Source organism: Elephas maximus, chromosome 11 (genome assembly GCF_024166365.1).
Source record: "Elephas maximus indicus isolate mEleMax1 chromosome 11, mEleMax1 primary haplotype, whole genome shotgun sequence".
NCBI lineage: Eukaryota > Metazoa > Chordata > Mammalia > Proboscidea > Elephantidae > Elephas > Elephas maximus.
The window spans coordinates 12,142,577-12,155,485 of record NC_064829.1 but is presented as its reverse complement, the minus strand read 5'-3'; the positions used below and the strand labels follow the sequence as shown (position 1 = coordinate 12,155,485).

General features: G+C 38.7%; 1 protein-coding gene across 4 annotated transcripts in view; it reads left to right on the top strand.

Moving 5' to 3' along the window:
• Window positions 1-6,779, top strand: part of NAPG (NSF attachment protein gamma) — a 38,505-nt gene extending 31,726 nt beyond the window's left edge. For 3 of the 4 annotated variants that reach the window (XM_049901854.1, XM_049901852.1, XM_049901851.1), the window contains exons 9-12: window positions 591-669; window positions 2,607-2,686; window positions 3,272-3,401; window positions 4,444-6,779. In XM_049901854.1, the coding sequence (XP_049757811.1) occupies window positions 591-669; window positions 2,607-2,686; window positions 3,272-3,401; window positions 4,444-4,590 (436 nt within the window). In that variant the 3' untranslated portion in view covers window positions 4,591-6,779. Of the gene's footprint in view, window positions 1-590; window positions 670-2,606; window positions 2,687-3,271; window positions 3,402-4,414 lie in introns of all 4 variants that reach the window. The other variant, XM_049901853.1, reaches the window with a different exon arrangement.
• Window positions 6,780-12,909: the final 6,130 nt, after the last annotated feature.

Below are 12,909 nucleotides of genomic sequence, written 5' to 3'. Positions count from 1 at the left end.
AGAGTGGATAGAAGAATAATGAATGCTGAAGATCAAAGATGGCAGGAAGGACTTTTTTCTAGCCTTCTAACTTGGCTTCCCTCCATTGCTGCCCTTTTAGGCATAGTGGGGCTTGGTAAGGGTAACTGAGTCATCAGTGGGGTAGGGAGTGATGAGAGCAAAGATGGGAGAAATGATTGTTCAGCAGGGGAGGAGAGTGTTCTTGGGGCTTCTGAATGGCCTTTTCATTGGAGGGAAATAAATCTGAAGTAATTAGCTCTAGAATTGTCCCTGATATATTTCACCAAGCACTTTGTTGAATTTGATCACTCATTAATGAATGACTCTTACCAAAGGTAAAAATCCTCATTTGAAGTAACACATAACTTAAGTTCTTTTGTTTTGCCTGTCAGCTTGATGCCTAAAAGAGAGAACCGGGTATTTAAAAGACAAGTCTGATAAGCAGAGCATCAGTTATGGTGCAGTTGCTAAAATGCCTCATGTCTTCTTTGTTTCTCTCAAATCTGTAACATTAAATACATTACAAAGGTGACCGCTACCATAAGTTGTTTAGACCTGCTTTGCTTAACATTTCTTTGTTTTGTCTTTAGGTTTGATGAGGCGGCACTCTCTATTCAGAAAGAAAAAAATATTTATAAGGAAATTGAGAATTATCCAACATGTTATAAGGTATTCTTTAAAAATTTTCATTTTTAGCTTTACATTAGATAATTTTTCATGTTGGTGTAAATACTTACCTAAGAAAGGATTCTATGTATATTTGTATATTTTTGTAAAATAATACTTTATGGGCTTCTATTTCTGACTTAGATGGAATAGTCCACTATAGCTTCTCTCTGTCCTGCTGGTTATAACTAAAACTTCTGGGCTAAAAACAAAAAGCAACCGCCAGGGAACTCTGGAAAGTAATAAAAGCAGGTGAATTGTGGAGGGGAGTGAAAACTTGGAGAAGCATCTGAGAGTGTGTTTCCCAGATTTTTTCCTTCTATTTTCTTATACGTTGTTATCTTTAGACAAACCTCCGGTTACGGAGCTGGGCAGCAGAGGCTCTAGCAGCTACAACTCTTAAAGAAATCCCATCTTTCTAACCAGAGGAACTGGGAAAGGAGGCCCCATTTTTCTCCACTTCTGGCTTTACTCCGAGGAGAGGCCCTAGCTGTAGAGCTACAGCAGTAATGGACCCTTGTTGTGGAGCTACAGCAGCTAAAACTCCAGAAGAAATGTAATCCCTTTGACCAGAGGAACTGGGAGCTGAGAGAACAAAGGAAAAATTCAGAAAGGAGGGAACTGGAAACGGGAACCCCTAAGTTTATATGTGGATCCATGTAAGTGTTGGGTTCACTCCCCACTAAAAGCATAGCAAAGGCTTTGAGAACTGAAATAAGATTTTAAACCACCACCACCAAGTCCCAGACTAACACAAAATAGGCCCAAATAGGAATGCAGAGTTTCAAAAACTGAAATAAGATTTAAACCACTGCCCAAGTATCGTGTGTGAGACAGACCCAAAGCAGCATAGCAGGGGCTTTGAACTAAGAACCACCACCCAGCAAACGTGAGCCCAAACGTGCAGTCTGAACATAATTGGGAGGAGTGCCAGCTAAAACAAAAACATCAGTTTCTTCTCAGAATTATAGCAGAGTCTATATAGCATAACATTCAAAAATGTCCAGGATATAATCCGAAATTACTGGACATATAAAGAACCAGGAAAATATGACCAATTTTTAAAAGACAACCGTGAGGTGACTCAGATGTTGGAATTATTAAAGATTTCAGAGCATCTATTATAACTGCTCCAAGAGGTAAGGTAAACACAGTTGAAATGAATGAAAAGATTGAAACTATAAAAATTAACTAAATGGAAATCTTAAAACTGAAAAATATATGAAATAAAATACTGGGTAGGCTTATTTTCATGGTAGAGATGATAGAAGAAAGATACAGTGAACTTGAAGATAGCTTAATCGAAGTTATCTGAAGTGTAGAGATAAAAAGGTTGAAACATAGTTTGTGAAGAGTTCTTTTGCTGATAAGATTGTATCAGTAAATCCTTGATCTTATTGACTTATAAATGATATTATTTCTCTTGTCCAAAGTTTTTATTCGTATGTCTTTTTCCTGTGTTGTCTCTAAGAATTCCAGAGTTTAATTGTAGAGTTATGACCTCCCTTCCCCCCACTTTTTTATTCCAATTTCAAGATGAAATCTAAATACAGCTTTAAAAGAAATTTTCTTTAAGATGCGTGATGTTTGTTTTCTAAAGCTTCATTAGTCAAAGTCTGGTCCTCAGACTAGCAGTATGGGTACCACCTGGGAGCTTGTTAGACATGGCAGAATCTGAGGCTTCCCTCAGCCCTACTATATTGAAGTCTGCATTTTGACAAGATCCTGGGTAATTTGTATGCACATTGGAGTTTGAGAAGCACTGTATTCTAGGATATTTTCCCTCAGGTGTCCTGCAGAAGTTACTATAGAGTTTTTAAATCTCTCTGTATACAAACCAAGACTCTGAATGTTAAATTCCAAATGTTTTTATTACTGCCAGGAAATTGGCTTTATTACATAAATATAAATTTGGGCCGTAATCACCTCTTTTGTTTTAGAAAACAATTGCTCAAGTCCTAGTTCATCTACACAGAAATGACTACGTGGCTGCAGAAAGATGTGTCAGGGAGAGCTATAGGTAAGACATTTGGCTAGCTGGGCTTGACTTGGCAATTAACATTTCTGTTTCTTAAACTAAGATTGCTGATTAGACATGTGTTTCTGGCTGTGAAACTTTTCCCCCCTAATAAATCTTCATAGCAATGGAAGCACTTGATCACTATTTCAGCTTTTACAGCAAAATTTTTACAACTCGTTGCCTAGTTTTCTGTTTTTCTTGTGAGAACTTAGTGGGGTGAATGACTGTAATGATTGTGTTATATTTGCTTCCTAAGAAAAAAATAACGAAGAAAGTTTTTAGATAGTATGTTGCAGGAAGATCAGAATAGATGATATTCTTGTTTGAGATGTTTGAAAAGAGCAGCCTCAGTCTCGATACTGTTGACGTTTGGGCTGGATAATTATTTGCTGTGGGGGGCTATCCTGTGTTGTTAGGATATTTAACAGTACCTGTAGCCTCTGTCCACTAGCTGTTAATAGCACCCCCTCACTCGTAGCCGTCAAAAATGCCTCCAGATGTTGCCAGATGTCAGCTCAGAGGTCTGTAGTTGAGAACCATTCTTTTAGGGAGAAGGTGCCAAAGTGTGAAGTGTGTTTCTTGTAGCATACCAGGGTTCAGTGGGAGTGAGGACTGTGCTGCCCTAGAACAACTTCTTGAAGGATACGACCAGCAAGACCAAGACCAGGTGTCAGAGGTCTGCAGCTCTCCGCTTTTCAAGTACATGGACAATGACGTAAGTTGGCCTTTGTAGTTGGTTTTATTTCCACTTGAAACAAAGAGGCTTTTAGTAAGATTATTTTTCTCCTTTGTACTTAGGAGACTTTCTGCCTCCTGGTTTTTACCTCAAGCTCTACTAGTCAGAAAGGAACCACTTCCATTGCATTTCATCGTAAATTAGGTTATTTGGATGTAACCATATGGGTTAACAACTCTTTACTTATCCACCCATTTCTCATTTTTCAGCTTGTCCTTCCATCTCTTGTCCTCTATAGATTCAACAGCTTCTCAACTAACCAGTTGCTTAGTGTACGAAGTTTCTTTTAGGCTCACTGCCTGAAAGAGGTCCATTATGTAGTAGCCTTTGGAATTAAAGAGACGTGTTAGATTCCTACTTCTGTGACAGCTAGCTGTATGATGCAGGTTATTAATTAAATATTTCTGAGCCTCAGTTCACTCATCTGTGAAAGTGGAGCTAACGGTATCTGTCTCTCAGGACTGTTGTGTTTCTCAGTGTGTGAGAAAGTTTCACATGATGCCTCATACATACAGTGAGCCACGGGTATGAGTTGTATTCTTTTTATTTCCCTTTTTTGGTAGATTTGTGAGCACTTGTTAATTTGGTGTTGCAGCTTTAGAGTGTCATCACGCCAGCAAGATAGTTTAAGACCTTCAGTTTTCTATAATGATGTATGTAGAGGAAACAGTTTTTTTCTGGATAAATTCTTGCCTAGGCTTCTGTAAATTTGTATATACTTGGGAAGAATCTGTCCCTGGCTCATATGCGACATTTCCTCAGCAGACCTTTGTTCCATGGTCCTACAAGTGTGGCATGTCCGGATGATCTCCATTTGCCAGTTGTGGCGTGTAACTGACACAGGGTCGTGAATTACCTGATGGCTGGCTGAGCCACGTGGAGTTGTCTGTCTTTAAGTGGTAGTGTTTGCTTTCATGAGGGTAGAGGGCTAGGATCTGTATTTGTCGGGATAATTGTTGTTGAGACATCTCATGGCTATTCTCATTCTCCAGCTTCTAAGAATACGTTTTATCATTGGCAGTACGCTAAACTGGGCCTAAGTTTGGTGGTTCCAGGAGGGGGAATCAAGAAGAAATCACCAGCAACACCCCAGGCCAAGCCTGAGAGCGGCGCCACAGCCACAGCCGCTGAGGAGGAGGAAGACGAGTACTCAGGAGGACTGTGCTAGCATTTTACTTCGCAAGAAAGAAAAGGAAGAAGAAAAGGAAAAATTCTGACATGCCTTTTCATGGACTTGGAACTTTGGATATTCCATACGTCATTACAGTAGCTATTTGAATGCTAATAAAGATTGTAATTTTCAGTTAGCATTTCCCAAATCACCCATCTGTATCCACTTACCTGTGAAGCATTTTTCTTTTCATGATAAGAAGTTTAAGACACCAGCAGAAATTAACAGAAATATACTGTCATGTTTTAATGCAGTAGGTTTTAAAATTTATGAGCCAAATTGTAGACAAACTACATTCTAAACAAGTGAAGCAATAGACATAGATATTCTTTCCTTTTGGGCTCTTATAATTTATTGTTGGAGAAGTTTCTTTTCGTTTTATTTCATAATTGCTGCTAAAAGTAAGGTTTACTGCTAAAAATAAGCGCTAAAAATTTTGTTTTGAAAGGAAATTTATACTCCATGATATATACATTTAAACTATTAAATATTTTCAGAGGTAAGATTGGCACAGGAAGCTATTTTGAGCCTTACAATATTATTTAGCCCAATTAAAAAACGTATTTAAGGTCTTATACATGCGTTCGTAAAATTCGAAGGTAGCATATTAAATCATTTTGTAAATATCTTCAGTTCAGGGCATTTCTTTCACCTGAAAAAAAAAGAGTGACTCTCCAAACTTAACTTGGTTCTTGACTAACTGGAAGCTCTGGAGACCTTTTTTATGCATTCTAAGAAAGGTAATGTTTCCATCAATCCTGATAAATACATCTTTATCCACCAAAATAATTTCTGATTTATATAGAGTCATAACTATTATATTTGACTGTAACTTGGACATGGGAGATGCTGTATAATACAGAAAGTTTGACGAAAGGGGAAATTACTTTTGAAAGGCGTATATTTAGCACATTGTGCTGCCAATGGTTTAATCCTTTAGTAATTTCCAAAAATGTTATTTTCAAAGAAATCTTTTTTCAGCTTGCGTGGCTTAGGCCCCTGTCATTTGGAAGGAGTCTCGGATACAGCCATTTGTGCAGTCACAGGCAGATGCTGCCCGAGCCGTTCCCTGCTTGGTCACACTCTGTCTGGCCGTACTGGACGACACCTCACTGAGTGTCGCGTGCTTCTTTAGTTTTGCTAGACTTCCAAAACATGCAAAGGTTGATTGTCGTAAGTGGTTTTAGTCGCAGTTCGTTCCATGGGAGAGCTTAGACAGAATACCAGCCTCATTTTGCAGGTGTGCTTGAATAGAGAAATCTTTATTGAAGGCCTGATGCAAAACACTAATGTTTTAATTCCTTGAATTATGTGCAGAGTTACCCTGGTAGCAGCTTATTTTCAGTAATTGCATCATGATTAACTTCGAACAATCTGAATAAAGCTGTATTTAGGCATTTGTACTTAAAGACACATAAGATCTCCTCGATGCTGCTCTGCCCTTTAGATCCTCTCTGAGGCTTCTGTAGTCGTAAATAAGTGCTCAACTGAGCTAGGTCGTAAGCTGTTAAGCAGACTTGGGCAGTGCTTTAAAGATGTTTCAGATCACCTGTTCATAGACCGTATTACCCATTACAGCTTTGAGGAGTTTTCTGGTTTATTTTTTAGTTTTATTCTTTTCTTACATACTGAAAACTAAAAAAAAAAGTCCACCTGTAGCAGCAGTGCAGCTGAGCCTAAACAGTAAACAGCTGCAGCCTCCTCACACCCCCTGGCCCACATTGAACAACTAATACGCAGTACTTGTGTGGCAGCTGTTTCTTTGGTGGCAGGGTTATTCTCTGTGGCATCTAGTGAAAAGCATATTTTACATGTTTATTGCATTTTATTTTTTCCCTTAACGTAAATTTTTTATCCTGAGAATATAGTGAGAAGCGGAGAGCTTGCTGTTCACCGCAGGAAGAGGTGTTCTCACAACTCCAGCATCATCACTGTGGCCACAGTGGCATTCTGCATGAACATGCCCAGAACCTGTTAGTCGGTGCTCTGTTGGGTTGGGAGGTCCGTCCACAAAGTATATTTAATAGATCGAATTTATTTGTACATGTGCAGAGTATGTTATTTGTGTATGAAATCTGTGCTTTATTCCTATTTCTTTCCCAGCTCTATGATGAGTAGAATATTAAATGTTGTTATGGAAATGCAGATTATTGCTTGTATACGAAGATAATTATGAAAATAAAATCTGAAACTATATAAATAAGTTCACTCTTCTCAACTATTTAGCTTTGCTGGTTAATTCCTTTTTTTTTTTCCCAAGGACACATTTTCTAAATTATTCATTTGATTCCACACCACACGCACCTGTTGCCATCGAGTCGCTTCCAACCCAGTGACCCTATAGGACAGAGTAGGACAGTCCCATAGGGTTTCCAAGGAGCCACTGGTAGATTTGACCTGCCAACCTTTTGGTTAGCAGCCGGTTAACCACTGCGCCATTTGATTCCAGGTGTGTTATATAAGAGTGGCATTTTGTCTGTCGTTTTCAGTTGTATGATTCTGCTCTTTGGGAGTCAAGTTAGGTGCCTTTGGGAGTTACTGTAAACTCTTTGGGGAAATTCCAGCATGGCACAAACAGTTAACACACTCAGCTGCTAACTGAAAAGCTGAGATTCGAGTCCACCTCTTTCAAGGTGCATCAGAAGAAATGCTTGAAGATCTATTTCCAAAAAATCAGCTACTGAAAACCCTATGAAGCACGGTTGTATGCTGACACACATGGGGCTGCCATGAGTTGAAATTGACTCGACAGCAACTGGTTTAAACTATTTAGACTTTTAAAAATACTAGTCATCCAGTTACTAGTCATCTAGTTGACATGGCAATGATCGTGAGGATGGCACAGGACCAGGCAGTGTTCTGCTCTGTTGTAGATGGGGTCGCACAGTGACACCTGATGACAGCAGCACAACAGTTACCCAGTTAATGTGGTTCTGTGCTGTCTGGTGATCTGGAAGGCTTTAATACATCTTCCAAGAGAATAATTCTTTCATTGAGTTTAACGAAATAAAACCATAAGATGAGGAGGCTAGGAAAATGTGACGTGGCATTGTTTTACAATTACATGTACTTTGCATCTTTATTACTAGTTTATTTATAATTAATCAGACATTTATTGATGGCTTACTGTGTAATATTGTCCCTGACTTTTATGGAATGGAAAGTGGTAATATAATTTGATGCCTGGATTTCGTAGAAGCTGGAATAAGAAATGTAGCATAAAGAGTGGTTCTTGGACATAATGTAGTTTTGTGTATCTTTAAGAACCCCTTGGTGTGTTCTAAGTGTGCTCTGTGATCACCGTGGCATTTGTAGCAAGTAAGATGAGTTAGCCAGAAGGATAAACAATCCATGTCCCCTTAACCAACAACCCCCAATTGTTTTCATTAGGCTACTACAAATAAACAGCTCAATACTGACTCTAATTTGGTGAGTTAATTTTAAGGACATTAAAAATGTTTTGAACAAAGGATCGAGACAAACATCAATTTTGAAAAAGGAAAGCAAACCTCTTCCATTTGAGTGTTTTTTTCATGGCCAAGAGACCTTTGTGTATGAAGAGAACTTACCTGGATTTTAATTAATATTCAAGGACAATGAATAAAGTGTTGCCAAGTAATTAACCCAACTTACAAACTTTGCTGTCGAGTGGATTCTGACTCATAGCAACCCTATAGGACAGAGTGGAACTGCCCCATCAGACTTCCAAGACTAAATCTTTGCAGAAAGAAGCAGATTGCCACATCTTTCTCCCGAGGAGTAGATGGTGGAGAGCCCTGGTAGCACAGTGGTTAAAGCACTCAGCTACTAACTGAAAGGTCGGCAGTTTGAACCCACCAGCCGCTCTGCTAGAGAAAGATGTGACAGTTTGCTGCCATAGATTGTTGTTGTTAGGTGCTATCTAGTCTGTTCAACTCATAGCGAGCCTGTGTACAACAGAATGAAACACTGCCTGGTCCTGCGCCATCCCCACAATTGTGGTTGCTCTTAAGCCCATCGTTCCAGCCACTGTGTCAGTCCATCTTATTGAGGGTCGTCCTCTGTTTCACTGACCCTTTACTTTACCAAGCACGATGTCCTTCTCCAGAGACTGATCCCTCCTGACAACATGTCCAAAGTATGTGAGATGTAATCTCACTATCCTTGCTTCTGTGGAGCATTCTGGTTGTACTTCTTCCAATACAAGATTTGTTCATTCCTTTAGCAGTCCATGGTATAATCAGTATTCTTCTCCAACACCACAATTCAAACATGTCAGTCCTTCTTTTGTCTTCCTTATTCACCGTCCAGCTTTCACATGTATAGGAGGCGATTGAAAATACCATGGCTTGGGTCAGACGCACCTTAGTCTTCAAGGTGACATCTTTGCTTTTCAACACCTTAAAGAGGTCTTTTGCAGTAGATTTGCCCAATTCAATGCGTCTTTTGGTTTCTTGACTGCTGCTTCCCTGGGTGTTGATCATGGATCCAAGTAAAAAGAAATCCTTGACAACCTCAATCTTTGCTCAGTTTATCATGATGTTACCTATTGGTCCAGTTGTGAGGATTTTTGTTTTCTTTTTATGTTGAGGTGTAATCCATACTGAAGGCTGTAGTCTTTGATCTTAATTAGTGCTTCAAGTCCTCTTCGCTTTCAGCAGGCAAGGTTGTATTATCTGCATAACATAAGTGGTTAATGAGTCTTCCTCCAATCCTGATGCCCCGTTCTTCCTCATATAGTCCAGCTTCTCGGATTATTTGCTCAGCATACAGATTTAATAGGTATGGTGAAAGGATACAATCCTGCCAAACACCTTTCCTGACTTTAAACCATGCAGCATCCCCTTGTTTTGTCTGAATGACTGCCTCTTGATCTGTGTACAGGTTCCTTATGAGCACAATTAAGTGCTCTAGAATTCCCGTTCTTCGAAAATGTTATCCGTAATTTGTTATGACCCGCACAGTTGAATGCCTTTGCATAGTCAGTGAGACACAGGTAAACACCTTCCTGGTATTCTCTGCGATTTCTGGCAGTTCCCTGTCAATATACTACTGCAGCCGTTTTGGAATGATCTTCAGCAAAATTTTACTTGTGTGTGATATTAATGAAATTGTTCAATAATTTCTGATTTTGGCTGGATCATCTTTCTTGGGAATAGGCATAAATATAGATCTCTTCCAGTCGATTGGCCAAATTTCTTGGCATTGAAGAGAGTACTTCCAGTGCAGCATCCGTTTGTGGGAACCTTTGAATTGATATTCTGTGAGTTCCGGGAGCCTTGTTTTCCGCCAGTGCCTTCAGTGCAGCTTTGACGTCTTCCTTCAGCACCGTTGACTCCTGCTCATATGCCACCTCCGGAAATGGTCGAACATCGACTAGTTCTTTTCGGTATAGTGCCTCTGTGTATTCCTCCCATCTTCTTTTGATGCTTCCTGAGTCATTTAATATTTTCCCCATAGAATCCTTCAATATTACAGCTTGAGGCTTGAGTTTTTTCTTCAGCTCTTTCAGCTTGAAAAATTCAGCACATGTTCTTCCCTTTTGGTTTTCCATCTCTAGGTCTTTGCACATGTTATTACAATACTTGGTCTTCTTGAGCCACCCTTTGAAATCTTCTGTTCAGCTCTTTTCATCATTTCTTCCTTTCGCTTTAGCTACTCGACATTAAAGAGCAAGTTTCAGAGTCTCTCCTGATAACCATTTTGGTCTTTTCTTTCTCTCCTGTCTTTTTAATGACCTCTTGCTTTCTTCATATATGATCTTGATGTCATTTCACAACTCGTCTGATCTTTGGTCGTTATTGTTCAATGTGTCAAATCTGTTCTTGAGATGGTCTCTAAACTCAGATGGGATATACTTAAGGTCATACTTTGACTCTTGTGGATTTGTTCTAATTTTCTTCAGTTTCAACTTGAACTTGCGTATGAGCAATTGATGGTTTGTTCCACAGTTGGCCCCCGGCCTTGTTCTGACTGATGATATTGAGCTTTTCCATCATCTCTTTCCACAGATGGAGTCGATTTGATTCCTGTGTATTCCATCTGGTGAGGTCCATGTGTGTAGTCACCATTTATGTTGGTGAAAAAAGATACTTATAATGAAGAAGTTGTTGGTCTTGCAAAATTCAATCATGCAATCTCTGGCATTGTTTCTATCATCAAGGCTATATTTTCCAAGTACTGGTCCTTCTTTGTTTTGAACGTTCACATTCCAATCTCCAGCAATTACCAATGCATCCTGATTGCATGTTCAATCAATTTCAGACTGCAGAAGTTAGTAAAAAATCTTCAGTTTCATTATCTTAGACCTTAGTGGTTGGTGCATAAATTTGAATAATAGTCATATTAACTGGTTTTCATTGTAGGCGTATTGATATTATCCTATCACTGATAGCATTGTACTTCAGGATAGACCTTGAAATGTTCTTTTTGACGATGAATGCAATGCCATTCCTCTTCAAGTTGTCGTTCCTGGCATAGTAGACCATATGCCTGTCTGATTCAAAATGGCCAGTACCAGTCCATTTCAGCTCACTGATACGTAGGGTATCAATGTTTATGCGTCCCACTTCATGAAATGGAATGCCGTAAAGATAACACCCTGGAAACCCTATGGGGCAGTTCTATTCTCCTATAGGGTTGCTATGAGTCAGAATCACCTTGACTGCACCGGGTTTGGGTTTTTTGTTTACAAACATGGTGGTTCATTGAACCCCTTTACAGTTTAGGGCTTAAACATATTACATTTATAATTTTTTTTATACCTGATTCTCCCAAACCTTCCAAGAAGTCTTTGTAAGCACTTAAATCTTGTAAAGCTAATACATCCAATTTACATGTAAAGTAAATGAAACTATCAAATTTTCAAATACCATTTAGGAACTGAAATTCCCAAATTAATTAGAAACATTTCAGATGATGATCAAATGGCTAGTATGTCAAATTCTGTTAAACGTTTCAAGAGCCTTAAGTGTGAACATAACACAGATTATCACAATGATTGTAAAACTTTTTTTTCGTTTTCATGGTTCATCCATTTTTTTCTAAATTTGATTTATTTTGTTATTGAGAATATACACTGCAAAACGTACACCAATTCAATAGTTTCAACATGTACAATTTAGTGACATTGATTACCTCAGCAGCAACCTTTTTTTTTTTGTCATTGTAAATACATCTATTACACAACTTTTGCCAATTCAACTCTTTACAGGTGTCCAACTTATTGACAGCAATTACAATAACAGCTGTGCAACCCTACCGTTAATCGACAACAGGTTTCCATTACTCCCCCCAACTCCCTGCCCAGGTTTTCTACCTCCCTCCCACCCCTGGTAACCACTAATAAATTTTGATCTCTATATATTTGCCTATTCTCATCTTTTTTATATAAGTGAGGTCATACAATATTTGTCCTTTTGTGATTGACATTTCACTCAGCATAGTGTCTTCCAGCTCCATCCATACTGTAGCACGTATGAAGACTTCATGTCGCCTACTGGCTGGGTAGTATTCCATTGTATATATGTATCACATTTTGTTTATCCATTCATCTGTTGATGGGTATTTAGGTTGTTTCCACTTTTTGGCTATTGTGACTAGTGCCACAATGAACGTTGATGTTCATTGTTTGACTCTCTGTTTTCAAGTATTTTGGGTATACACCTAGGAGTAGAATTGCTGGGTCATATGGTAGTTCTACTTTTAGTTTTTTGAGGAACCACCACACTGTTTTCACAATGGCCGTACCATTTTGCATTCCTACCAGCAATAGATAAAGGTTCCAGTTTCTCCACATTATTAATATAATAATAAGCTCTTTGTGCTTTTAATATTATATTAAATAATCCATTGTTGAAAGCTAGGCCCAGGAGTATTGCCCCTGCTTGTTCTAAGAATGTTATGGTTTTAGTTTGCACATTTTGGATTTGTTTTTGTATATGGTGTGAGGCTTGTATCCTATTTCATCTGCATGTGGAAATCCAGTTTTTCCAGCACCATTTACTGAACAGACTGTTCTTTTCCCCATCAAATGGACTTAGCACCCTTGTCAAAAATCATTTCACCATAGATGTGTGGGTTTATTTCTGACTCAATTCTATTCCATCGGTCTATGTATCTATTGTTATACCAATACCAGACTGTTTTGATTACTATAGCTATATACTATTTTTTAATCAGGAAATGTGAGCCCTCCTACTTTGTTGTTCTCTTTCTACATTGTTTTAGCTATTCAGGGACTCTTGCCATTCCATATAAAGTTGAGGATTGATTTTTCTATTTCTGTAAAGAGTGCTATTGGAATTTTTATCAGGATTGCGTTGAAGCTATTGATTG